Source organism: Mesoplodon mirus, assembly GCF_964341445.2.
Source record: "Mesoplodon mirus genome assembly, chromosome: 6".
Classification (NCBI taxonomy): domain Eukaryota; kingdom Metazoa; phylum Chordata; class Mammalia; order Artiodactyla; family Ziphiidae; genus Mesoplodon; species Mesoplodon mirus.
Window position 1 is genome coordinate 14,330,009 of NC_138982.1, and position 27,910 is coordinate 14,357,918.

Here is a 27,910-nt window from a genome sequence, read left to right on the forward strand (position 1 = left end):
ATTTCAGTTTTATCCCAATTATCCAGGAAAGGCTGCCTGAGTCGTCTGAAAGCTCTGATGTTCTCAATGAAAAGACCTTCTGCATGACCTTGTTTGTCTCCCATGGAGTTGCATATCACAACTTCAAATGCCCCACTAAAATGTTACCCATTTGGCATCAGTATACAGAAAAGGCTGCATTCTGTGATAAGAAGTACAGCGGTGTTTTCCTAGTGAGAGAATAGAGTTCTCAATTGGGAAAAGGGGAAGTATAATTTCCTCAGATTTAGCTGGTATTTCAAACACAATGGTGCTTTTCTTCTAGAACTAGTCAGTAAGAAATTTGTAGGGAAAATACCACAGGAACCAATAAACAATTAAAATTTTGGTCATAGAACTCTATTAATATTGGTCCTTTAGAAACCCTTTTTTTTTTTTTTCAGAAATGTTCTTCGGCTACAAAAACAACTACTCATTGCCCTTATGGATCAGTAAAGCAGTTGGGCAGAGAAGACAAGTAACAGAGCCTCAAACTAAGTAACTGAAACTCTTTGGTTGACAAACTTGGAGAGATTATCATTTGTAACTAGGTATGTTTATCCCTCTCTAACTAGGTATGCTTATCCCTCTCTTACTTTTCTCTACTTGGTTTAATTCTCATTAGAGCCTTGATGACAGGCTACATCCAATGTGTTGATCTACAGAGAAGAAAAGCCTAATGTAAATGCAAAGATGAATTTACATTCAAATATTGTACAGTCAGTTCAGACACTAATGACTCAGATTGACACAGCAGTTGCCTATGGCAGTGATGCCACCAGAGGGCAGGGTTTGACTTCCGGACCTGGTGGCTGCCTTCCTCCAGAGGCAACCTTGGAGTTACTATAAGAGCCATCAAATCCTTAGAAGCCCTTATAATGAATCTAAGCTCAAATTCTCTCTTCCATTGTTCTTATACAGAATCCTAGAATTCTGGAAAATACTTAGAGAGGATAATTTCTAGAATGATCTGACACAACAGATATTTAGTCAACTCACAATTTTAGAGCCCCTACTAAGTATTCAGCATGACCTTGAACATTTAAAGGCTACCTGACAGAATTTTACCTTTTGAGGGATCTATAGTTTCCCTGGGAAGATATGAATATAATACCACCACTAAAACAGACTGTATAAGTTAACTTATTCCACGAAAGATAAGAACTACAGGTTATCAAGAATTGAAAGGGGAAAAAACAAGGTCCAGACCAGAAAGATTTCTCAACAACAGTACCACTGACATCTTAGAGTAGATAATTCTTTGCTGCAGGGGTCTATCCTGTGCCTTGTAAGATGATTAGCAGTATCTTTGGTCTCTACCCACTAGATGCTAGTAAAACCCCCTCCTCCCTTTCCCCCTGTTATAGGAACCAAAAATGTCTACAGACATTGCAAAATGTCCCTGGAGGGCAAAATTACCTGATAGAGAAGCACTTAACCAGAGTATAAAGAGATGACCTTACAAAAAAAAAAAAAAAAAAAAGAAAGAACTGAACCTTGAAACTTTAAAATGTCAGAAATGTGAGGACCTGCTCTATAAGCCTCAGTTTCCTCATCTGAAGAGTGGGAATAATGGTGCCTTCCCTCATAGGTCTTGTATTAGTTTGCTAGGACTGCCATAACAAAATAACAATAGAAATTTATTTTCTCCCAGTTCTGGAGGCTAGAAGTTCAAGATCAGGTTGCCAGCAGGGTTGGTTTCTGGTGAGACCTTTCTTTTTCACTCGAAGACAGCCACCTTCTCACTGTCTTCACATGGTTTTTCCTCTGTGCAAGCACATTCCTGGTGTGTCTTCCTCTAATAAGGACACCAATCATACTGGATTAGGGCCCCAACCCTGTGACCTCATTTAACCTTAATTACCTCTTTAAAGGCCCTATCTCCAAATATAGTCACATTGAGGATTTAGGCTTCAATGTATGAATTTGGGGTTGGGGGGGACACAATTCAGTTCATAACAGGGCTCTCACAGAGATGAAAGCAATTAGCACAAAACTTGGCATATAGTAAGCATTCAATTAATCATAAATGTTCCTATTGTTAATATTAAGCCACTATTATTATAAGTCCTCCATGTGAATCAGATACCAGCTGAAACACAGAAGAGTATAAAACAATAAGTTTATTTGAACACTTGTGTGTCACTTTGTGCTGAAGTTATGCAGCTAAAAAGTTTAAATTGACATTTTCCCCATTGACGTAGCTAATTATTTCAAAGATGTTCTGGCTTCCTTTATGCAAAGGTCAAAGGGCAGTAGATCCTGCATCCCCAGCATCTGATGAGTAGTAAATGACCCAGAAATAAGCTTTTAAGTGCTTTGGGGAATTTCTTTGTGTAAAGAAATTCTGTGTAAATATTTCTTGAGAGTGTGGGTGATTAAGTTCACCCTCTTAATTTGATTTATGTTTCACCTATCTCACAGGAGATAAGAACAAAAATAAACTAGGGAGGAAAAGAAATAAACAGCTTTGAACAGTCGTGGCCTTTAGTTGGAACCAGAAAACCGTGGAGATTTTGAAATTGCAAAGGAACATGGGCCTTCTTCTGCCAAAAAACTTGTTTATAAAAACTAGAGAGTGTTACATATTTCTACCACACTGGCTTATCATTTGAAATTTCTGCTGGCTCAAGTGAAAGTGTGCTGTCCGATATCTACTGTGGGATTTCCTCCTTAACCACAGTTGCTTTCCGATCAGAGGCTTGTGACTTTGAGGACCAGAACACAGTCGGCTTAGCCAGCCAGAAGAACAAGAGGAGAGGTTTCATATCTCATGAAAAAAAAGGAAGCATTAACAGGGAAAAAATGGAGCCAACGTTGACAGCTGCTGAGTTGAACAGTTTTATTGTTGGTAATAAAAGCAGAAATTGCTTGCTGAAAGTGAAGGTGAGAAAAGACAGAAATTGCTATGGCAAAGTTAAAAACAAGAGGAGATGGTGTTCTTGGTGTGGCCTAGAATGTTTGAAAACATTCACCTTGCCCTTAAAGAGCTGTTGCTGTATGAGTAATGTGCCATTTCACTGCATAACCCTTGTATGCAGAAATGCTCTATTTCCCTTGTACAAACCAAGGGATGCATTTATTCTACATTTAGAGGAAAAACAAACAATCGAAGGCAAAGAGGTGCATTATCTTATGCAGCTCTCTTGGAAAGAGTTCATTTTTTTGTCCTGCTTAGACTGCACACAAATACTGGGAATATATTTTAATTTCAAATCTGATAGGTGACATCTGGTAACTCATTTATTGCTAATGAAGTTTTCACAGGAAGCAGCAGTCACCAGTATCTCATCGTATTTTTCAGTTGGCAAAGTGTTGTTTACCTTTTATTGGCCCAGCATCCGTGCCTCTTATCACAGGATGATTAATTAGAGAACACAAGTAGCCCCACATAGAAATGAATGGAGAGGTAAATAATGGGAGATAGAATGGTCTAAACTTTTTTTTATTAAAATCAGTGGTGTAGTATCATTGTAATTTATATTTTAAAATTATATAGGTATTCAAGAACATGATTAGAGCTGGAAAAACTGGTCAAGAAGCTCATTAGCAGTGCCTTCAGGCCCCTCTCTGAGCCTTTCCACCCCTTTCTGGTCCTTTAGCTTCTTCTCCTTCCAGAATCACATGCAGTTTTCCAATCCTTCTTATCCATATTCGCTTGCAAGGGAAAAATTGGTCATTTACACCACAGTGGATTTTAATAACACTAACAAAAGTCTTAAAGCTACAGGACCTCATAGCATCTCCACATACATGATCTCATTGGATGTTCACAATGGTATTGTGAGCCAGACTGGACAGATATTTTATCACTTCATCATTATCATGAACTTCATTATCATTATTTTCCAGATGAATAAGATGAGTCGTAGGTTTGGTGAAAAGCTAAAAACTTCATAGCTCATGAGAGGTAAATCATGTACTTGATTCAGGTCTTTGGTTCCCAGCACCATGCTCTTCCACGACCTTAACTCTGGCTCTCACCTGTGTCAGCGTGTCTTCTCCTGCAGGTAGATCTTGGTTCTAATGGGTGTATAGATGTGGGTATCTTCCACCCCACCCCAGTTAAAGAAATTCCAGATATCTAGGAGTAGGTGCAAGGGTTATTTGACCAGATGACTCCTGTTCGGCTCCCCTTAGCTACTCCAGTCCTGAGTGTTTAAAAGAAATACAGAGTTTAACGTGTAACTCTCAAGCTGCATTTAGGAATTTGTCCTATTTCTTCAAGTTTTAATGCCTCAAAGGGGCCAAATGAAAACATTTTAGCTGATGGCACTTTTGTTGTTTGCTGTATTTGGTTTTGCCTATGAATCGTGACAGGCACAGAGCACATAAGCAAGGGTTACAAATGAAGATGCCAGTAGGGCAGTGGTTTTTAAATGTTAGTGTGCATCAGAATCACCTGGAGGGCTCATTAAAATTTTGTTGGACCTCACCCACAGGGTTTCTAATTCAGTAGGTCTGCAGTGAGGCCTAAGATTTGCATTCCGAAGGAATTCCCAGGTGATGGTGATGCTGCTGTTCTAAGGGACCACATTTTCAGGACCATTGCTAGAAGGGCTAGGTAGGTGACTTACATGAGGGAAGCACATATGCTGTGCTGTCCAGTTCAGTGGCCTGCCCCAAGTGGTGACTGAGCACTTGAAGTGTGGCTAGTTTCAACTAAGATGTGCTGGAAACAAACTATACTCTGGCTTTTGAAGACTCGGTACAAAAAAAAAAAAAGTAAAATATCTCAATAATTGTTATATTGATTACATGTTGAAATGACAATATTTGGGGTATATTGGGTTAAATAAAATATATTACCAAAATTAATGTCACCTGTTCCTTATTTTTTAATGTGGCTACTAGAAAATGTTTAATTACATATGTGGCTCACATTATATTTCTTTTGAACAGCACTGACCTAAAGAATCAGAAAATAGAGAATGGTGGGGATTAGTGAACCACAGAGTATTCAAATTCCAAAAGCTATAAACATTTTGGGGGCCAAAGAAAATATATCTGTCAATCAGATTTAGCCTGAGGGTCCCACGTTGTACACAAACATTTGCTGCTACAATGTAAATGTAGAAGCTATACAATATCTTATCATTTTACCTTTCAGAATTAATCAAGTACCTTGTTATAATTCTTGAAGTAAAAGCATTAGATTACAATAATCAAAAATATTTCTGCTGAATTTCTGAATGAAAAAATTCCATTAATCTTTTGAAGTTCTGAGTTTTCTTTCATGAAGTTCATTTCATTTATCCTTGCATTATAGAAAGCTTATATTTTCAAAGTGTCTCCATACCTTCCAAAGACCTCACTTTTTAACTTTAACAATCTATGAAATAGAGGTGAGAACAAGTATTGGTATTCCCATTCTAAATACTTTGTAATATTTAAGGTATAACAAAGTAAGAGATTAAATTACCTATGTATGATTTCAGTGACAAAACAAGCCATTGGACAGGACTCTATTCCAGTGCTTTCTCTGTCAAACCATTCTAATATCTCTCCATCTTTATGACATTTTAATGTAAAAAATAAAATTAAAAGTAGCATACAAAACTGTATTTGAAAGAAAATGTAACTCTGTGATAAAAATCAAATGGACATAACCCTTACAGAATTCATTTTCTTGGCACAAAAGTCCATTTAGCTCATCAAAACACTGACAATATAATACTTCAAAGTATTATTCTAAATAGTATATTACTGTGAGGTTCCTCTGCCCTCACCTCTATGTTTTATCTGGGCAACTGAACCACTCTGAGTATATGCTAAACTTTAAAAAGTTGTATTTTCCCCACAGAGAATCTGAGAATAGGTTCGTTTTGAATAAGTTATTTTAACAATAACATATTGTGCCACCTTTTTCATAGGATGATACTTTTAATTTTGACTTGCAGCCATGAATCAATCTGTCTTTATTTACCCTTTCACCTGGAATTGCCAGTGAATAACACAAGGGATGCCTGAGAGGCTCACAGTCTTTGACCATAAATGGAGTGAAAAGAGCTAGTCTAGATGGGGTCCAAACCTATAATCTTGACCTCATCAACCTGGAATCACAACCAGCTATCCAAATGCTCTGCTGGGGAAACATTTCTTTGGGTTAATAGTTAATCTAAAAAATGGGGTGGGGGGAACGCACTGTCACTGTAACATAATGATCTTAAGTAGAGTTTCTTTATTCATCTTCAGTAAGAGGTAAAATTCTTTTCATTTCATTTTAAATAAAAAAGAGTTTGTATATTTAATTACAGAATGTTATTAACTCATTGTGAAACTAATAATATCTGTATCAATAGACAAATAGCTGGCTGACTTAATGATTTATTGGGTAATTTCTACTTGTCGAGCCATTATTGTATACCTTTTGTATATCTAATATATATCTTTGTATATTGTATACAAAAGATGTATACCTGTTCAGAAGAGAGATTATGAAATTTCAGTGTTTCAGGAGATTTTCTGAGGCATGTACCAGCTCCCCGACGATAGAGAAACCTAGAGAAGCTAAGTGACTGGTTCAAGGTCACATTGCTAGTGAGTGGGAAAGCCAAAATTAGAACCCAAGTCTCCTTACACATTGTGCAGGACCAATTCATAGACTATCATCCAAAGAATATTTCTGCTTCAATTAGGACACTGGGTAATTTGGGGAAACATGTACAATATACTGAATATTTAATCCTTCTAGCTTCATTTAAAATTTATGATTATCTGATTTGCATAACATTAAAAACTTTAATCTGAAATGAATTGCCATGTCATATGCCATATATGGTTATATGCCATAACCTCTAACATAAAACTCATAATACATACAAATTCTATAATATTATCATCATTTCTTAAGGGTATAAATTAATTAGTGCATCCTTTCCTTCCCAAGAACTTTCCTCATACCCCTTAAAGTGGAATTTGAAATGAAATAAGCAGTGTCTGCTCCTGATTTAAAGTCTCAAAGAAGCAAATGTGGAGTGGCTTCACAGATGAAATCCGGGCTTTTGTTCACAAGTTGGATAAAGCAGCTGTTGTTGACTGAGATGCCCACCTAGGAGCTGCCTTTTCCATCTTTAGAAAAAGAAAAGCTTGTAAACAGTCTCCAAAAGCCATATATTAAAAATGAGGTTTCCTCCACCTTGATGGCCAAGATACTGATCTTTCGAAAGGTGGTTATGATTCCTTCAGGGAGATTCTATGAGTCCATAAATTTGAGGAAGTTGGAAGTAGTAAAGGGCAGGGGTTCATGTATGTAAAAGCTTTCTTCCAAGTTAGATATTATTTTCCTTTTCTCCTAGTCTCTGGAACACTACTCTTTCTAAGCTAACCGAAAAACCTTCCATTGCCTTCTATGTTTAACATAAGAAGAATATTTTCTACTAACACCAGTGTGTCAAAGGAAGATTATTAAGCACCTGATTAGACTTAATCACATATCTTTCATCCCTATCTTTCCTTTCTGAAATTAAAAAAAAAAATCATACTACAGAAATAGCCAAGAGTTTAGGACAGACAAGAGTGGGAGGAAATAGCATAGGAATGAAGAGAGTTGTTTGGGGAGCTTGGGATATTCATCACAACCGACTTGTTTAAACTATAATCTATGATAAATTGGAGCTTCTCGAGTGGAGAGAAATTTAATTGTAGTTTAGTGTTATATTATTAGATATTAAAGTACTGAATAATTTCCAAGAAGCAAAAATTTAGGATTAACATTTTACTTTCCTTGAAATTTATACCCTAACTTGGAAGGAACTTCTGAATTTCCTTTCTTAAAGCTGAGTTCTTTAGGTTCTTGGGCTATTTTGGACAAAGCAAAGGGGAGGACTGGTTGAGGATGACAGAATATTTAACCACCATCACTACAGTTGGTTACATATGGTATGAGCAGAAATTAAAAAGTAGCTTGCGCTGTTTTCATTTCTTGTGAGGGCAGGCCATGGTGGAATGATATTGTCTTGGGAAGAGGGCCAGACACCACTACTTACCACTTAGACATACCACACTTGCATTCATTAAGTTTGAAGAGATTGAATCTTAAGTATGTAATTAGTATGGCATTAATAATTTTAATGAAATATCTTTTGTATTAAGAGAAAGATTAATCTAGGAATTGCAGAGGCAAACAAAATCGTCTCCAAGAAAAGTATTTAACATAGAGAAGTTAGGCTGGGATTGCTGACCAAAAGCACCGCATTCTCCTGCGGATCTGACTTGAGAGTAATTCTGGTCACTTGCCTTATGATGCAGGCTCTTTGCCATGCTCCCTTCTTCATGGCTGCCAGGATTACCAGCCTGGAGGAGAGTGTCACCCAGAAAGGCCTGGATGCTTCATCAAAGGTCATGATGGGACAGGGAGAGCAAGAAGAGGGACAAGACTGTATTTCAAAGCTTATTGGATCCAAGCAACTTAACTACTATCACCAAATAATGTATAGGGCAACTTCCAGTCAAGATGAAGATAATGGATTAAGCAATCATGGATATTACCTTTTTTCTCTAAATACATAAAATATCACATTACAGCTCCATATAAGAATTGAGACTACAGGGGCCAGAGAAGAACCAACACCAGATACACAGCTGAGATAAAGTTCTAATGACTTTACCAGAATGGAAGTAAAGGCCATTAAGCTCATGTACTGAAGGCAACGGACACTGGCTTTCCTGGTTAAAGCCAGGACTGGAAAATTACTGCCCATTGTGACCAAAGACTAAGATAACTTCTGTAGACCAGCAAAAATCTGAGAAAGGGTAGAGGGCCAAATCTGCAGTATCTGCAAAGTCAGGGGTTGGAAACTAGGCTGAGAATTGGCATTAAAAGCTTTACCAGGGCTTCCCTGGTGGCACAGTGGTTGAGAGTCCACCTGCCGATGCAGGGGACACAGGTTCGTGCCCCGGTCCGGGAGGATCCCACATGCCACGGCGTGGCTGGGCCCGTGAGCCATGGCCGCTGAGCCTACGCGTCCGGAGCCTGTGCTCCGCAACGGGAGAGGCCAAAACAGTGAGAGGCCCGTGTACCGCAAAAAAAAAGAAGAAAGCTTTTCCAGATCAAGTGAGTGTTGTATGACCAAGCAGAAATTTTACCACCACTGCCATCCACTCAGGCCTCCTAAAGAAGTTAATTCCCACTAGAGATTAACTCGCAAAGATTATGAAACCTAAAATGAAGGCAAATGCCAAGAAAGAGCGTCTATAGATGAAACAAATAGAATTTATTCCTGAAGAACTACAAATATTAAAGCAATTGGATAGGGGCTCTTCACATACAGATGTTCAGAATGGTTAAGGAGATAAGGGTAGAAATAGACCCCATAAAATAAGAACAGAAGGTTAAGAAATAAGAACAAGTGGATTTGAAAAAGTAACAAGTAGAAACCCTAAAAATTTGAATGCCAACTTCTATGATTCAGTGAATTCACAAATGGATACTAACAGTTGTTCCCTGTAGAATGCCTCATTCATTACTAGGGGAAAAACACACAGGAGCAGAAACAGTTGCTTTCTAATGTCTGAATTATAAAATAGGAGCAATAAAGAGAGTGCCTTTTGAATAGGATGGTGTATTAAGCTGTCCAGCACTACAGGCAAATAACAAACACTGGCGTACTCTTTTTGATATTTAAGAAAGATACTTTGGGGCACAGTGGTTAAGACTCCATGCTCCCAATGCAGGGGGCCTGGGTTCGATCCCTGGGCAGGGAACTAGATCCCACGTGCATGCCACAACTGAGAGTTCACATGCCACAACTAAGGAGTCCCGGAGCACAACTAAGGAGCCCGCCTGCTGCAACTAAGACCTGGTGCAACCAAATAAATAAACATTTAAAAAAATAAATAAAAGGAGATAATAAAATTAAATAGAATTGTTAAAAAAAGAAAGATACTTTGATAGATTATCCTAAAATATAATTATTTGGTTGTTTAGTTCTCTCTTTATTATCATAGGAAACTTTGGGGTATTTTTTTTTCTTCAGATTGCAAACTCATTAAAAAAGGAGCTTGTAATGAACAATTTAATTAGATTGGTTTTGGCTTGCCTAAAAGCTTAAAGAGGTATTAATATTCTAATCAAAAGTCTTGGGGAAATATTCTTAGAATTAAAAAAAAAAGAAAAAAGAAAATCTTCTTTCTTAGGTTCGTTTTTAAGAAACAGGGAAGCTGTCAAGGAATGAAAGGTAACTCCTAGTAAAGCAAGCAGTAGATAAATGTGGTGTGGCCACCATGAACCAACCTTGTGTTTGTAGCAGACTGAAAGTTCCCACCTGACTCATGGCAAATTTATTCATCTGCTTAAGATTATTTTTTACTCATACTTCGAAAGAAAGATAGCTTGGTATTTTTAGACTTTTAATGGCAAGACAAAGAGCTTACCAATGATAAACCTTTTTTTAAAACCTCTCATGCTTTTTTGATCCATGGCTGAGTCAGCACTTGCCTTGCATTCAAAAAATTAATAGTAAAGATTCAAACAAAACACATTTATTAAACACTTACTATTTGAAAGATAGGCCCAGTACTTTCAAGTTATTGCATTTAATTACTACAATAATTAAGTGCAGTAGGAATCATTGCTCCCATTTCTTACAGATGAGGAAACTGAGGCTTATGTTCAGAGAAAAATTGGGTGACTTATCCAGAGCCATACAGATTTGTAAGTGGTAAAGGAAGATTCCATTCCAAGCATTTTGACTCCAACTTCCATCTTGTTTACCCCAAGAGGAAATGATGTTGTGGAATTCATATAAACCACAGAGCCTGAGTAAAAGCTACAGTGAGACCCAGAAATAGAGAGAGGTGGGTCCTCCTGTGTTTTTAATCAGTATCCTACCTGCCTATAACCCTACTGGAAGAAGAAGCAGGATAAAACAGAAAAGTAGCTGCTTTCTGGGACTCAAAAGTTTGGTGTCCTAGATCACATGTCTCTCTCCTTCAGCTGCTCACCAAAATAGCATACTTTCAAGCTTCAAAGAGAAAAACAGCCTACTCTTTACCACTTATTTATCATCAATCTAAGGTGACTCCAATCATAAGAGTTCCATTTTCTCTCTTTCTCAAGAACCAAGTTTCTCTAGGGAAGCCTATGAGTGGCAACAGTGCAGACTAAGAGAACAATATTTCTTACCTACCAGTATGGCCTGTGTCACCGTCCAATCTAGTACACATTCAGACCCCACACCCCTGCCTGGAAGGTTGTACAATATCTGTAAATTTACAAGAGCAGTTTCCCATAGATGAAGCTTCAGACATTTATAAGGAGGGAAAAGTTCAAGCAACAACGAAATCTCTACTCCACCTTAGCTGGCCGGGTGGTTGCCTTTAACTTCTAACCACTCTGTTTCCCATACATCCTCCCAAGTCCAAGTGCCATCTCTGGGAAATGTGCCTGATAACTCCTGGATGTTCCCACCATCAAGCTGGGTCAGTGAAAAATACAGAACATTCCACATGCCTCTGGTATGGTATAGTATCCAACACAGTGGAGATAATTTGGCTTTAAGGCTCCTGTTCCCCCAGCTAGACTCAAATCATCCAAAGCAGGAGAAGGACTGTGACTTCATTCACTTTGCATCCCTGACCCCAGCACATAGTAGGTGTTTAGTGACTATGGAACGAATGGATGACTGCCTGCTGAATACACTATTTGCATTTCTGCTTTCTTGTACTTGCTTCTGCTATTTTCATCCCCTGAAATTCCTCTCCCCAACGCCTTACTACATAGGAAGTTTTGGTCACTGCTTATATAAACATTTATATAAAATGCCCTTCCAGCTAGTATATTCAATGCTATGCCCAGAGTTTCTCAAATAATATACTCATCAAAATAATATGGACCTCATTCATACTTCCAGGGATGTTCCCCTAGCTGTTCAGAGCAACCTTTTACATTTTAAATATTAGTCAATATGGATCGATGGAAACTTAAGAAAAGGCTGACCTCAGAATGTGAAGGAATTGGAGTCCAAAACCATGTTTATAAATTGGTCCTTTCAAATGCAAATTTTTCCACTGAAATTCTTTTATCAATGATGGTTATAGTTCCAGCCTAGTCAATAAAGTTCTACCCCCTCTAGATAAAAAATGGGACCAGGGCTTCCCTGGCGGCACAGTGGTTGAGAGTCCGCCTGCTGATGCAGGGGACACAGGTTCATGCCCTGGTCTGGGAAGATCCCACATGCCACGGAGCGGCTGGGCCCGTGAGCCATGGCCGCTGAGCCTGCGCATCCAGAGCCTGTGCTCTGCAACGGGAGAGGGCACAGCAGTGAGAGGCCCGCGAACCGCAAAAAAAAAAAAAAAATGGGACCAGCAAGGGTTGTGTGCCCTCAAAGTGAGGTCAAGAGAGGAAAGAGAGTTTCCTCCCTGCTCTTGTGCGCTCAAGCTCAGGGCACCCAAGGAATCCTAATGAATCCAGTTTATTCCTTCCTAACATTTAGTGCCCTTATGCCCAAACTGAAACAAATATTTAACTCTGCCCTATTTTCAGTTCAACCCAGGCTACTTTTAATCTTTGAGATTCTTTAACCTTGACATTTCCAATGTTTTCCTAGGCAAAAATCCAACTTATCACAACTAGATGTTAGAAGGAGAGCAAATAAGTAAATTAATCCACTTTAAGGTATGAATCACTGCTAGCTCCTAAGCTTTTTAAGAAGCATTTAATTTTTAATAGAGAATATTTGTTTATCTAAATGAATTTCTACTTTTAAATTGGCATAATTTCAGTAATGATGACTTTTTTAAAAACTGAAAAAATCAGGAAAGTGTAGAGAAATCCTTCTGGGTAAGGAAGAAGTAGGTCAAACCTTCCTGAGAGCCTAGCCCTGGTTTCTACTAAGTTATTCCTTATTTTTATCTTCTTCTGTTTTGTAAACTACAGATTTCTAAAAGTGCCAAGGTTTTTTTTTTTTGTTTTTTTTGTTTTTCAGTTTGATTTGGTTTGGTTTGGGATTAGATTTGGGTTTGGGTTTTGGCTTGTTATCCAAGGTGAAGCCCAGGTTGACACTGAGTATTTTCTGTCAGATTCTTTGGGAGCAGAATGTAAATTGATTTCGTTGGCCCCTAGAAATTAGTCTCAATACTCTCTACTTGTAGCTTTAAGTTACATAATATTCACTCATTCGTTTGTCCACTTGCTCTCTTATTTATTAGATATTTATCATCTGCTTCCAGGAAGGTGTCAGGGCCTATACTAATGAACAAGATGCTTCGAACAGGCCTTACCCTCAAGCCATTGACAAACCAGTGGAGAAGACAGATATGTCAACATACCATTATAATATATAGGTCAAAACCTACATCGAGAGTGCCAAAGCAGCACAAAAAAATGGAACAGCCAATTGCCCAGACAAGTCAGGAAGGCTCCACAGATGATGTGACATTTGCCTGTTGGTGGATGCTGATGCCCCCATGAATGATAAGAGAAGAAAGGGATTTAGATTATATAGTCTTGAGTACAAAAGGAGAAGATGACGAGGGCATAGAGCCAAAAACTTGGGTAGGGAGAATAACTGCCTCCTTGGGGGAGGCAAAGAGGCCACTTCAGAACCTCTCTTTCCCAGTGTTACCTCTTAAAATCTGGCTACTTGAGACTCATCCTTCTCACAGCACCACTTTGCACCAAGATGGACACCACCTTAAGTGCACGAGTTCATCCAGCTCTCCCGGATGCCAAGCACAGCTATCCCGGGCAGACTATTCATGTCTTATTCCTGCTTCTCTTCTTACCCGGGATGATTTGCTACAAGTGGAATGCATGCCCATGCTCACCTAGGGACCCACTCCTGGTGGAGCAATAGGGTCTTTACCCAACACCACTACACTGCTTGGCCAGCCTTGCCTGTGCCTAGGGCTGGCCTTCACCTCAGAGCCTGCCTGTGCCACACCCTGCCATGTTATCCTCAAAGCATCTTCAGCTTCCCTTCCAAGGGTTTTCTTTTCTTTTCTTTTTTTTGCGGTACCCAGGCCTCTCACTGTTGTGGCCTCTCCCACTGCGGAGCACAAGCTCTGGACACACAAACCCAGCGGCGTGGCTCACGGGCCCAGCCGCTCCGCGGTACGTGGGATCCTCCCGGACCGGGGCACGAACCCGCGTCCCCTGCATCGGCAGGCGGACTCTCAACTACTGCGCCACCAGGGAGGCCCCCAAGGGTTTTTTGATAGACTCTTGTCTAGGGCAGAATATGATGCTTTTCTAAATCACATAAATGAATGGCTTGATTGTTGATTATGTAAAATATTGGAGCAAATATTTGCAAAAGTCTTTATGGAGCTCATTCCTTAGCATCTGATTCTTCCTAAAATCCTAAAGAACCACTGCTATCTTGAGCCTCCCCAAAATACATGTTTTATTGATAATCCTGACCTAATCTATTTATTTGACATCCTTGTTAGACAAACGGTTAACCTCAGAGTTAACTCCAGAAGTGGCTTGTGGGCACAAAAGTTAGGAAATTCAGGCCCTTTTGCTAGACTGCGGTGGAAGTTAAAGAATAAGTGGTAACTGCCTGTAGTGACCTGGAAAACCATGGAAAGAATGCTGTTCCCCAAAGCGTTGAGCGCCCTCCCTTTTATCACCTCTTAAATCAATTCCTCAGAACCTAGAGGCAGCTATTCAGACCACTTAAGGGAGGATGCTAATAATTTTTATACCTAAGATTGTGATATGAAAGAAATGGTTCAAACAATAAGATACGGATGTGTCACATTTCCGAGGTTAAGGACAAATTAATTAGCCTCAGGAAAAACTCAAGTCTTTCTGAATAACTAATTTAATTCAGTAGTATTTTCTGAGATTTAGATTATGTTTTTCTAATCAATTTGGAAGCTAGGATTTACTCCTAGAAAAAAGGCAAAGGACCTAGATGAGTATTCACATAGGACCTCACGTCTACTTGTCTGAAGGATTTTATCATTTCCTAGAAAAGCAATATGTTCTAAAACTTAATTTAAATATGCAATCTTAGGTTTTATCAGTCCACAGCTTTTCTCCAGAAAATATGATCTAATTTTTTTCCTAAAAACTAAAGTTGAGTTACTGTATTAATGATTGAGAAATAAAACTATTCATTTACAACTAGAAGTTAAAATTTTTTTTACCTTTTCATTTTTATTTTTTCTAGGTGCATTTGGCATAGTGTCTGAGACCAACTAACCCAGGAGGTCAAAATGATCCTCAACTCTTCCACCGAAGATGGTATTAAAAGAATCCAAGAGGACTGTCCCAAAGCTGGAAGGCACAATTACATATTCGTCATGATCCCCACTTTATATAGTATTATCTTTGTGGTGGGAATATTTGGAAACAGCTTGGTGGTGATTGTCATTTACTTTTACATGAAACTGAAGACTGTGGCCAGTGTTTTTCTTCTGAATTTAGCACTGGCTGACTTATGCTTTTTACTGACTTTGCCACTATGGGCTGTCTACACTGCTATGGAATACCACTGGCCCTTTGGCAATTACCTATGTAAGATCGCTTCAGCCAGTGTCAGTTTCAACCTCTATGCCAGTGTGTTTCTACTCACATGTCTAAGCATTGATCGCTACCTGGCTATTGTGCACCCAATGAAGTCCCGCCTTCGGCGCACAATGCTTGTGGCCAAAGTCACCTGCATCATTATTTGGCTGCTGGCTGGCTTGGCCAGTTTGCCAACTATAATCCACCGCAATGTATTTTTCATCGAGAATATCAATATCACAGTTTGTGCTTTCCATTACGAATCCCAAAATTCAACCCTCCCCGTAGGGCTGGGCCTAACCAAGAATATACTGGGTTTCTTGTTTCCTTTTCTGATCATTCTTACAAGTTATACTCTTATTTGGAAGACCCTAAAGAAGGCTTATGAAATTCAGAAGAACAAACCAAGAAAAGATGATATTTTCAAGATAATTATGGCAATTGTGCTTTTCTTTTTCTTTTCCTGGGTTCCCCACCAAATATTCACTTTTCTGGATGTATTGATTCAGTTGGGCATCATACATGACTGTAAAATTTCAGATATTGTTGACACCGCCATGCCCATCACTATTTGCTTAGCTTATTTTAACAATTGCCTGAATCCTCTCTTTTATGGCTTTCTGGGGAAAAAATTTAAAAAACATTTTCTCCAGCTTCTGAAATACATTCCCCCAAAGGCCAAATCCCACTCAACCCTGTCAACAAAAATGAGCACGCTTTCCTACCGCCCCTCAGAAAATGGAAGCTCATCTACCAAGAAGCCTGTCCCATGTATTGAGGTTGAGTGACACACTTGAAACCTGTCTGTGAAGTCATCTTGTTGAAGAAGGAGCAAGAGAAACATTCCTCTACAACACTTCACTACCAAATGAGCACGAGCTACTTTTCAGAATTAAAGAAGAAAATTGATTATGTGTACTGAACTGACTTTTCTAAAGCTATGAACAAAAGTTTTCCTCTCCCTCTGCAACTAAACAAAGCAAAGCCACATTTTGCATCAGCTAGACGATGTCCACTCAAAGAATGATGTCAGAAACTGGATGAGTGTGTTGATCTGGAAAATTTTACTGGTAGAAATGCCATCTCCCCAGTCTGCTCTTGTTCCGTTATTTTTGATTTCCACATAAAGGTACTTAGAATATGTTAAAACTTGAGAGGAACAACAGGAGATCAGAGCTCAAGACTGCTCTGCCCAACTTCCAAAGGGCAGCAAAGCTTGTGTGCCTATTTACCTATTAGCAACTGTGGCCACTTGTACCTGGTACTGCACATTTTATACAAAGACTTGCTAAGCAGTAGTTGTCAGGTTGCAGAAGTTTATGTGAAATTCAACCAGTGTCTTATAGATTCACACTGCCAAAACATGCCTGCTAAATGGCTTATTTGTATAATGATGTTACTAAAGTCACGTATAAAAATGAAACTACTTGTAAAGGTGTTATTCTGGTCCCAGGTAGTAGTGTCTTCCTAGTCATATTGGTTTTATTTCGTATCTGAGAAGTATATATATTTTGTGGTAAAAAGATTATATATCATAAAATATGCCTTACTATTTTAAAAAGTATATATTCTACCTATATATGTATATCTCTAAACTGTTGTTATTTTATTAAAATCTGGAAAAGTTATATTCACATTAAAATAATGTTATTGTAATGTATTTAATCTTCATTACTTAAAATAGATGCTGATTTATTTTTAAAACAACTGTGAATAAGTACAAACATATTTCTATTTAAATTTTGATACAACTGATAGTTTAACACTGTTGGTTTTAGATTTTATATCCTGCCATAAAAAGATAAAGAACACACTTTATTCCACTGCACAACATGGAGTAAATACACCATTTTGAATTTTCCAAAGTTTTTCATGCAACAAAGAAAAAACTCATTCCTTTTAACACTAAAATAATATATTATTTTACACAGAATTTTTTAATAATAGGATTTTTCTATTCACATACATGATTATTGTAAGAAATATAGGAAAGCAGTAAAAAAAAAAGTCATATTTAGTTCTCCTGCTCAAAAATTACCATTTTTAACATTTAGGTGCAATGTTCTACTTTTCTTTTATTCATTATACACATGTACATGTATAAATCATGATACTGGAGTCATAAAGTATATAGTGTTTTGTATACAAATTTTTCACTTAATGTCATAGCACAGTAGTTTGCTATGACATTAAATGTTTTTCTAAACATTTTAATAATTGTATAACATTACAAAATACAGACACATCATGATACAGTTAGCTAATATTCAAATTGGAATATTTAGCTTTTTCCTGATTTTTCAGTATCATAAATTGCATTGTACATGAACATTCAAGTACATGAATCTGATAAGTCCCTCATGAAACACTCCTAGAAGTGGTACAAGTGCATATACAGATATGAATGTTTTTAATATTCTTAAGACGTATTTCCAAATATTTTCCAGAAAACATAACAATTTACAATACTACCAACTATGTATGACATCTCACCACAGCCTCAGCAGCATGGAATATATACTAGATTTAAGCAGAAAAGGAAAACTTACTGTAAGAATTCAGGGGCCACATGCAAGAGCAAGGATGCAACTGCACTGAAGAAAGTGCTGCTGTGTTCCTGCTCCCCTTGGAGCATCCTAGAGGCCTCTGCTGCTTTGCTCCGCACAGAGCAGGCAGAGGTACTCATCTGACTCCATAAACAGTGGCCAAGGATTGGGGTGATGTATAAAGGAGCTGATGGGAGGCGTGGGTAAGGGGGAGCATTCAGAGAGGCCTTGGTAGACTGGACAGAATCTCCACCAAGCAGCCTATTATCGTTCACATTCCCAAGGATAGAGTTATTTTGTGAATAAATGTGGTTACATGTGCCTCGTTTTCCTTTTATATTATTTTTAATTTCACTGATATAAAATGCCAGCCACTAACTCCAAAGGTCCTTTCCTATTTTCACAATCACCTCCAAAAAATAAATTCTAGCTTGTCTCAAATTATAGTGTAAACTTACCCTATCTGAAATCCCTCCGAGTCAGCTGTATAACAATTCATTTTTTATTCAGTAATCATCTTAAACCAAGTGATTACAAGTACTTCAAACTTGCTGAAACACTTAATAAGTTATAGCTGATAAGATTTCTGGTAGACAATTGTACTTAGATACCCTCTATCTCATGTATTTATTAACTGGTATGAATAACAAGCTCCAAGCCTTGTTTTCATTTTAATTTCATCAAATTATACTGTGATTTTTCCCCATCCCATTTTGTGAAATAGATACTGATAACTTCATGATTAATCTTGCTTTATCAGTGAGACCAACTTAATACTGAAGTTGAGACTCTACTTACCAAAATGTTAGGAGGGTATGCCATGATTTATTCTTCATGAACATATTTAGAGGTTAGGTGGATTCCTTATTTTTTGGAATATTTTCAAAATTAATCAGAAAGGAATATTTACCATGAGGATCTAGATGCCCAACAGAGCTCAAGGTGTCTCTCTCTCTCTCTCTCTCTCTCTCTCTCTCTCTCTCTCTCTATATATATATATATATATATATATATATATATATATATATTTTATATTCCAATCCTTGTTTCCCCTATGAAAGATTCATCTTTTCAGTCAGTAATTCATTAATTCATGGATTCAATAAATTTTGTATTGCTTACCTATTCTGTGCTGGAGGACTAGAGTTATGTAACATACAGCTTAAAATGCACAGTAAACTTTTCAACCAGCTGCTGTGGGGAGTATGAAGGCAAGCCAAGTGAGAAGTAGCTTGACTGCCAATCCATGGAAAGGCTCACAAAGGTTTGACGCCACAGGTTCTCAGTTTTATAACTCTGTATACCAGGCCAATTTTTTTCCAACAATACACGTCAACCTGGAGGACCAGAGATGGGAAAGTAGATTCGGACAGGTCACAAAAGTGAGGTGAAGTGAGTGAAGAAAAGGAGTCCCAGGGAGTTTTGAATACTGGTATGAAGGGTGATTTCCCTGAGAGCCGTGAAGCAAATAAATCAGGAGCAGATGAGATACAGAAGACTGAGGAGTGGTAGAGGCCGGGGGACAGCGACACACTGCCTCAGATGTCAGGGTGCAAACCCCCAGGAGAGCTGAATACAGATGTTTAGGCCCCCAAGGCCATGTTGGATCCACTAGACCCAGACCAACCAGAGGAAGAAAGAACCTAAATATCAGGAAGGGAAGCAAGTAATAAACAGTAGACAATGGTATGCGGCAAAACTCAGCCATTTTTATATATTTCAGGTTGCATTTTGGGAAAGAAAAAGTCCTCTGAAGAACTATCCATACTGGAGATTTTGATGAGACTGAAGAATAAATGTAAAAGGAGTAAGGAAATGGAAGAGGTAGAATATTGGAGCTAATGATCATAGAGTCAGACATTCACAATTTAAAACTTTGATTGAATCAGTTGAAATATGACATCTGTAACTACAGCCACTCTTATCTGATGGATATGTGTAGTGGACACCTGTGGAGCTATCTGCATAGTGTCCCCTCTTCTCTTATCATGGGGATTTCCCAACTCACCGAAGAACACAACCACCTTAGAATGAGCAATTTTCTTACCTAACTCTATCCCCAGGCCACAGTTAATCAAACCAGGCTTGAACTGAACCATTCACAGCTTTTTTCCTAAGGATTTTTTAAGCATATACTGATGAAGAGTTGGCCCAACTCCAGTGCTGGAAGGTGTTGGGAGAGAAGTTGTGAGATGTAAGCTTGGAATCTATTAGCAACCATGTCTTCATTCTGGATAAATCTAGCCTGTACTGCAAGTGAAGTTAACAGAAAGGCAAGAAAGTCCAGGGGCTACCTGAGTCCTTGATTCTATCTGTGTCCAATGCCCAGCTGTGTCCCTGACCACCTTATACTTGGAACCAGCATCCATGTCTCTAATCAGGGGACAGAATATAATGATCTGTAGCTGAGATCTGCATGTGTTCCTTCCTGCTTGACCAATAAGAATTTCCTTTCTGTAGTGGTCAACACATCACCCACTGACCATCCAGCAAGAATAATACCAGTCTAGGTCCCAAAATATCTTTATCTTAATAAGGGATCATGTGGACCATCCTTTTTTCACATGTCTCCTTATCAAAGGGTGAGGACCAGGACATCTAGGATTGTGTGTGGTAGAGCGGAAGAGGGGTGCTGATAGAAAAGGACCCATATGTAGATGAGACTGAAGGTACTACAGTACCTACTATTGTAAACTATTATAAACTGAGATCTTCCCCTGAGGTGGCACACTGGTAAAACACTCCTCTGTTGCCCAGGAAATTATGATAAGTATTATCTGAACCATTAAATGTAAGTAAAGAGAGGTAATGAGCACCCTGCACCCCCCTGAGAGTTCAAATACATGGTCCACATGCTGTCTGGACCCTCCCTTCTCTCCATGACCTGGATGTTCTCTAGATCCCACAGACCTTGTGAGCACTCCATCCTACCCTGCCCAAATACAACAGAAAAGGCCTTCGGTCAACAAGTTCATCCACCTTACTTGAGAAATGAGATAACTGAATTTTCACAATTAGAAAGAGTCAGAATCGGATTATTGTCTTTTTTTTTTCAAAAGACAATAACTTAGAATGAGAGAATTTAGCTTTATTATTATTTAATTCTGTCACTCATATACAAAGAAACTTTGTATAATAACCTCTACGAGCTTAAATACCCTGAGGTTTGCCCTTCAAACAGCACGATACTTTGCTTCAAATATCAAAATGATGATGAGCTATATATGTCCTGGGGCCCATTTCTTGATTCACTTTATGTATTACAAAGGTTCTTTTGAAAAACTAAACAAGATGAGAAATAGGAATCCTGGCTGAACATCCCAATGAGTTGGGCTATATCTCACAGAACCTCCTTTCCAAGCCTGATAAAGTTCTGCTATGCCATATTGGCACACAGAGTTGCTAAACGATAACTTGCAGAAAATAAGATGCACCTCAATTTCAATCTCTGGAGATATGCAACAACAAAAAGAGAGAGAGAGAAAGGATCCCCAAGCATATAATCTGATGCCCTTACAAATAAGTAACTGTTATTTTCATTCATTCATGTAGTAAATGGATAGTAGGGAAAAAAAAAACTTTTCACTGATATCACCTTTATAGTTGTTCCTTGAGTACCCATATCTGTTTAACCTTCCTCCAGAAATAGCCCCCTATTTCCATTTTGGTGCCCTCTCTGTCCCACATTTAGTGTGGAGTCTGGATAGGGCTCTACCCCTAGTCCAAACACATGCAATGAGGGATGTGAGAAGACCTAAGCAAATCAGCCCATATATTCCCCTGACTGCAATGGAATAGGCACATAACCTAAAAGGACCCAATCAAGGTGAATTTCCTAATTTTTCCAGAAGCCACCAGACAAAATGCTTATTCTTTCTCATCATACAGAACTTAAGTAAATGTGAGAAGCAGATGCAGCATTTGGTCACTCCAAAGGGAGAGGCAGAAATTTCCTGGAGTTTTCACAGAAAGCATAAGAGTAAAGTCAACATATGAAACTAAAATAATGAAAGGGTAGACCAAGAATTGGAGAGGAACCAAGCCTTTATGATATCATTCAAGAATTCACTTTCTGTGCCAGACTTCCCTTTTTCTTAAGCTGGCTGAGGATGGGTTTCCTGTCAAAATTATCCACTAAAATCCAATCTTCAGCAAAATCATTAGAGCCACCATTTATCAAATTCTTAATATAGGACAGAGTTCTCTGCTTATATGCATTATATTATGTAATCCTCACAACAACCAATCTTATCAGTTCTATTATTAACCAATGAGACAAAATGAGGCTTAGAGATGTTGTATAACTGGTCCAAGGCAACGTGACTGACAAATGCTAGAGCTGAAATCTGAACCCAGACATTCTGAATCCAGAATCTGTGCTCTTATTTACTAAACTATGTTGTCCCCTTCCAAAAAACAGCATCACAAAATGTGAATCAGGGGCTTCCCTGGTGGCGCAGTGGTTAAGAATCTGCCTGCCAACACAGGGGACACAGGTTCGAGCCTTGGTCCAGGAAGATCCCACATGTCACGGAGCAACTAAGCCCATGCACCATAACTACTGAGCCTGTGCTCTAGATCCTGCAAGCCACGACTACTGAGCCTGTGCGTCACGACTACTGAAGCCCACGCACCTAGAGCCCATGCTCCGCAGCAAGAGAAGCCACCACAATGAGAAGCCCACACAATGCAATGAAGAGTAGCCCTGGCTCACCGCAACTAGAGAAAGCCTGCACACAGCAACGAAGACTCAACACAGCCAAAAATTAAATAAATAAATTAAAAAGAGAGAGAGAGAGAACCCCATTAAAAAAAAAATATATGAATCATGTAGGTACCTTCCAAAATATTGCCCAAGTCTATTTATTCAAAATCAACATGAGTATTATTTTGGATGAGCTCATATTGGGTCTAGCAAATAAACAGGCTATGACTGCTAACTATCACAGTAATTAGTTCGGTGCTCTGGTCCTTTCTGCAGCCAAGAATTTAGACAGTATGTACTAAATGGGAGAGGGAAAGAAATTCCTAAATTAATTTTTCATGTCAAATTTTCTTCTTACAACCTGATGGAATGATGTTCTTTTGAGAAAACATTGTGGAGAAACTATATTACATTCTGAGAGATTTCCTTTTAAGTTATACAGTTCAGATTTGGCAATAAATTTAGTTGAAGAATATACCTAGAATAATGAAAACAAAAGTGTGATTTATCTCACCTGTGTCCAGAGACCAAAAGAATAAAGGCAATAAGATCACAGCCATGAGTCCTGAGGAGAGTTCTAGCAGCATCATTGAAAATCACCTCAAAATGGATACTATTTGAAACAGTGAGAGCTAAGAAGAGAGTTGCAACATATCAGGCAAAACATGCTCACCGCTTCACCTCTGCTTCAGGGTGCAGAAGAGGTAGAAAGGAGTGGTTGCACAGGAAACACTTAAAAACAAGGTGATTCAGCCATGGGCTGAGAGGATGACCACGACATGATGGAAATTCCAACAACCAATGTGAATCAGAAAGTAGTAATGGAGGGGGGCTTCCCTGGTGGTGCAGTGGTTGAGAGTCTGCCTGCTGATGCAGGGGACACGGGTTCGTGCCCCGGTTCGGGAAGATCCCACATGCCGCGGAGCGGCTGGGCCCGTGCGCCATGGCCGCTGAGCCTGCGCGTCCGGAGCCTGTGCTCTGCAACGGGAGAGGCCACAACAGTGAGAGGCCCGCGTACCGCAAAAAAAAAAAAAAAAAAAAAAAAAAGTAGTAATGGAGAGATCGATAGAGATGGCTGAGTAGGAGGACATGGAACTCATCTCCCCCCCATGAACACCCCAAAAATACATCTACATATGGAACAATTCTCACTGAAAACTAGATAGAAACTAGCAGAAAGACTCCTGTACAGTGAAGGCTATAAGAAAGATCCACAAGGAATTGGGCAGGAAGGGAAGAGAAACAATCAGGTCAGGACCTGCGCCCCTGAGAGGGGACTCAGAGAAAAAAGGGAAATTATCAACACATGGGCAAAGACGCACCCTGGGGAGTAAGCAGTTTTAGCCACAGACTGGGCGCCCCAGTTCTGGGATCCTACACAGGGAGACGAGCCCCCTTGGCTGATTTAAGGACTGCTGAGAGTAACAGGAGGGCTAAGAGGATCCTGGACTCCACTTGTGCGGAGTGCACACACACTGCTGTGGCCCCAAGGCAGGGCAGAGACAGCAGATAGGAGATCGCTCCAACGGCTGCCGGGTTTCCCACAACCAACTCGGGAGCACCCCAGCTCAAGCTGAGGGAACGCTCCAGCCCCGCTTACTCTATGTCACAGCATGGCAATGGATCTATGGCTGCCACCACAGGAAGAAAGCTCAGATGTCGGACACAGAGGCGACTCGGTCCTGGGGCAGCATTTGAGTAGGGCAATGGTAGCCACTGCTGGTCCTTACTCAAGCAGCACATCGGAAGCAGCCCAGGACTCTGACAGCTGCCAGTCCGCCACAGCTCATTTGCCAATACACACCAAGACTCCATGCAGGACCCCTGCCCTGCAGTGTGGCTCCACAACAAGGCAGGGGTGTCAGAGGCTGGGGGAGCGATTGGCTATGAGGGCCAAAGGGGCTTGGACTCGAAGCTACAGTTCAGCAGAGTGAGGTAAACAATTGCTGGCACCTGCACAGGCAGTGTACTGGAGACAGCTTGGACCTCTGGCTGTTACAACATGAGCTGGGAGCCCACGCAGCCTCCCCTTGTTTCAGCACTCTGCCACTCTGGAGCGAGCGTCTCTGTGCTTGGTGAAGGGAAAGCACACACTCAGAGGGAAGAAAGCCAGCTAGGGCCTGACCCTCAGGGCTTCTCCTCCATCACCCTGGGATCAGACCCCACTCCTCATAGGGCAGTGATGTCCACTGAGCAGAGGGGAAGCCCCACCTCGCACCTGGCTCCAGCTCTAGCCCCTCCATTGCCAGTCCGACCTCCTACCAAGATGACAGCTGAGTACAACCTGAGGAAAGACGTGTCTTGTGTCCACGTCAAATCTGTCTCTCCCACCAAAGGCACTGGGCTCACACAGTCTGTATAGGGACACTCCCACGTAAGGTCACACCTTCAAGACCACAATAGGTAAATGTTTCACCTAAATTCACAGAGGCAGAGAAAGTTAAGCAAAGTGAAAAGGCAGAAGAACTGGTCTCAAGTGAAACAGCAAAAGAAAACTCCTGAAAAAATAAATAATGAAAAAGAAATAAACAACTTACCAGATAAATAATTTAAAGCATTAGTAATAAGAATGATCACTGAATTAAGGATAGCAATAGATGCACACAGTGAGAATTTTAACAAGGAACTAGAAAATATAAAAAAGACCCAATCAGGGGCTTCCCTGGTGGCGCAGTGGTTGAGAATCCACCTGCCGATGCAGGGGACACAGGTTCGTGCCCAGGTCCGGGAGGATCCCACGTGCCGCGGAGCGGCTGAGCCCGTGAGCCATGGCCGCTGGGCCTGCGCGTCCGGAGCCTGTGCTCTGCGGCAGGAGAGGCCACAACAGTCAGAGGCCCGTGTACCACAAAAGAAAAAAAAAAAAAAAAAAGACCCAATCAGTAATGAATTCAATAACTGAAATAAAAAACACACTAGAAGGAGTAAATAGCAGACTAACTGATATAAAAGAATGAATAAGTGATCTGGAAGATAGAATAATGGAAAATCACTCAATCAGAACAACAAAAAGATAAACAAATTGTAAAAAATGAACAGTGTTTAAGAGATCTCTAGAATAACATTAAGCATACCAACACTGATGTTACATGGAGCCCAGCAGGAGAAAAAAGACAGAAGGGGATCAAAAATGCATTTGATGAAATTAGAGCTGAAAACTTCCCAAACCTGAGAAGGGAAACTGATATCTGGGAACAGTAAGTACAGAGGGCCCCAAACAAGATGAACCAAAACAGATCCACACCAAGACATATAATAATTAAAATGACAAAAGTAAAAGATAAAGAGAGAATTATAAAGACAGCAAGAGAAAAGCAAACAGTCATATACAAGGGAATCCCCATGAGGCTATCAATTTATTTCTCTGAAGAAATTTTGCAGGCCAGAAGGGAGTGGCATGATATATTCAAGGTGTTGAAAGGGAAAACCTGCAACCTAAGATAATCTACCTAGCAAGATAATCATTTAGAATAGAAGAGATAAAGAACATCTCAGACAAGGAAAAACCAAAAGAGTTCATAAATATTAAACCTACCCTAAAATAAATTTTAAAGGGTCTGCTCTAAGTGGAAAAGTAGTAAGAGTCTATAGGAAACAGAAAAGCCCACTAGGAAAGGCAAATATATAGTAAGGGCTGAGGATCAACCATTTAAATAAGTTAATACAAAGATTAAAAGAAAAAATTATATAAAAGCAACTACAACTATGATAAACAGTTGAGGGATAAACATGAAGATATAAAATGTGATATCAAAAATGCAAAATGTGGGGGAAAGAAGTTTAAAAATGTAGACTTTTTAGAATATGTTTGAACTTAAACGATTACCAGTTTAAAACAAATAGATATAGGTCAACATATATGAACCCCATGGTAACCACAATTCAAAAACCTACAATAGATAAACAAAAAAGAGAAAAAAATAAAGAACACAAGCATACTACTAAAGAAAAACATGAAATCACAAGGGAGGAAACAAAAACAAGACGAAATGAACACAGAAGAACTACGAAAACAACTGGAAAACAAGTAAGAAAATTGCAATAAGTCATACCTATCAATTATTATTTTAAATGTTAATACATTAATGCTCCAGTCAAAAGACATAGGGTGGCTGATCGGATAAAAAAACAAAACTGGGCTTCCCTGGTGGCGCAGTGGTTGAGAGTCCGCCTGCCGATGCAGGGGACACGGGTTCGTGCCCCGGTCCAGGAAGATCCCACATGCCGCGGAGCGGCTGGGCCCGTGAGCCACGGCCGCTGAGCCTGCGCGTCCGCAGCCTGTGCTCCGCAACGGGAGAGGCCACAACAGTGAGAGGCCCGCGTAATGCAAAAAAAAGCAAACAAAAAAAAACAAAACCTATCTATATGCTGCTTACAAGAGACTCACTTCAGAGCTAAAGACATACACACAGGGTGGACCTTCAAGACGGCGGAGGAGTAAGATGTGGAGATCACCTTCCACCACAAATACAAATACATCAAAAGTACATCTACATGTGGAACAACGCCTACAGAACACCTACTGAACGCTGGCAAAAGACCTCAGACGTCCCAAAAGGCAAGAAACTCCCCATGTACCTGGGTAGGGCAAAAAAAAAAAAAAAAAAACAGAGACAAAAGAATAGGGACGGGACCTGCACCAGTAGGAGGGAGCTGTGAAGGAGGAAAGGTTTCCACACACTAGGAAGCCCCTTCGTGGGCGGAGACTGCGGGTGGTGGAGGGAGGAAGCTTCGGAGGCACGGAGGAGAGCGCAGCAACAGGGGTGCGGAGGGCAAAGCGGAGAGATTCCCGCACAGAGGATCGGTGCCGACCAGCACTCACTAGCCCGAGAGGCTTGTCTGCTCGACCGCTGGGACGGGCTGGGCTGGGAGGTGAGGCTCGGGCTTCGGTCAGAGTGCAAGGAGAGGACTGGGGTTGGCGGTCTGAACACAGCCTGAAGGGGGCCAGTGCGCCACAGCTAGCCGGGAGGGAGTCCAGGAAAAAGTCAGGAGCTGCCGAAGAGGCAAGAGACGTTTTCTTGTCTCTCTGTTTCCTGGTGCGCGAGGAGAGGGGATTAAGAGCACCGCTTAAAGGAGCTCCAGAGACGGGCGCGAGACACGGCTATCAGCGTGGACCCCAGAGACGGGCATGAGCCGCTAAGGCTGCTGCTGCCGCTACCAAAAAGCCTGTGTGCGAGCACAGGTCAC

The 27,910-nt window shown here is 40.0% G+C and overlaps 1 protein-coding gene across 3 annotated transcripts in view; it reads left to right on the forward strand.

The window, feature by feature from the left end:
- AGTR1 (angiotensin II receptor type 1) overlaps nt 1–17,123 on the forward strand; it is a 45,399-nt gene extending 28,276 nt beyond the window's left edge. For 2 of the 3 annotated variants that reach the window (XM_082625783.1, XM_082625784.1), the window contains exons 3-4: nt 423–569; nt 15,138–17,123. In XM_082625783.1, the coding sequence (XP_082481909.1) occupies nt 15,184–16,263 (1,080 nt within the window). In that variant the 5' untranslated portion in view covers nt 423–569; nt 15,138–15,183 and the 3' untranslated portion in view covers nt 16,264–17,123. The remainder of the gene's footprint in view (nt 1–422; nt 570–15,137) is intronic. The other variant, XM_082625785.1, reaches the window with a different exon arrangement.
- The last annotated feature ends 10,787 nt before the right edge of the window (nt 17,124–27,910 follow it).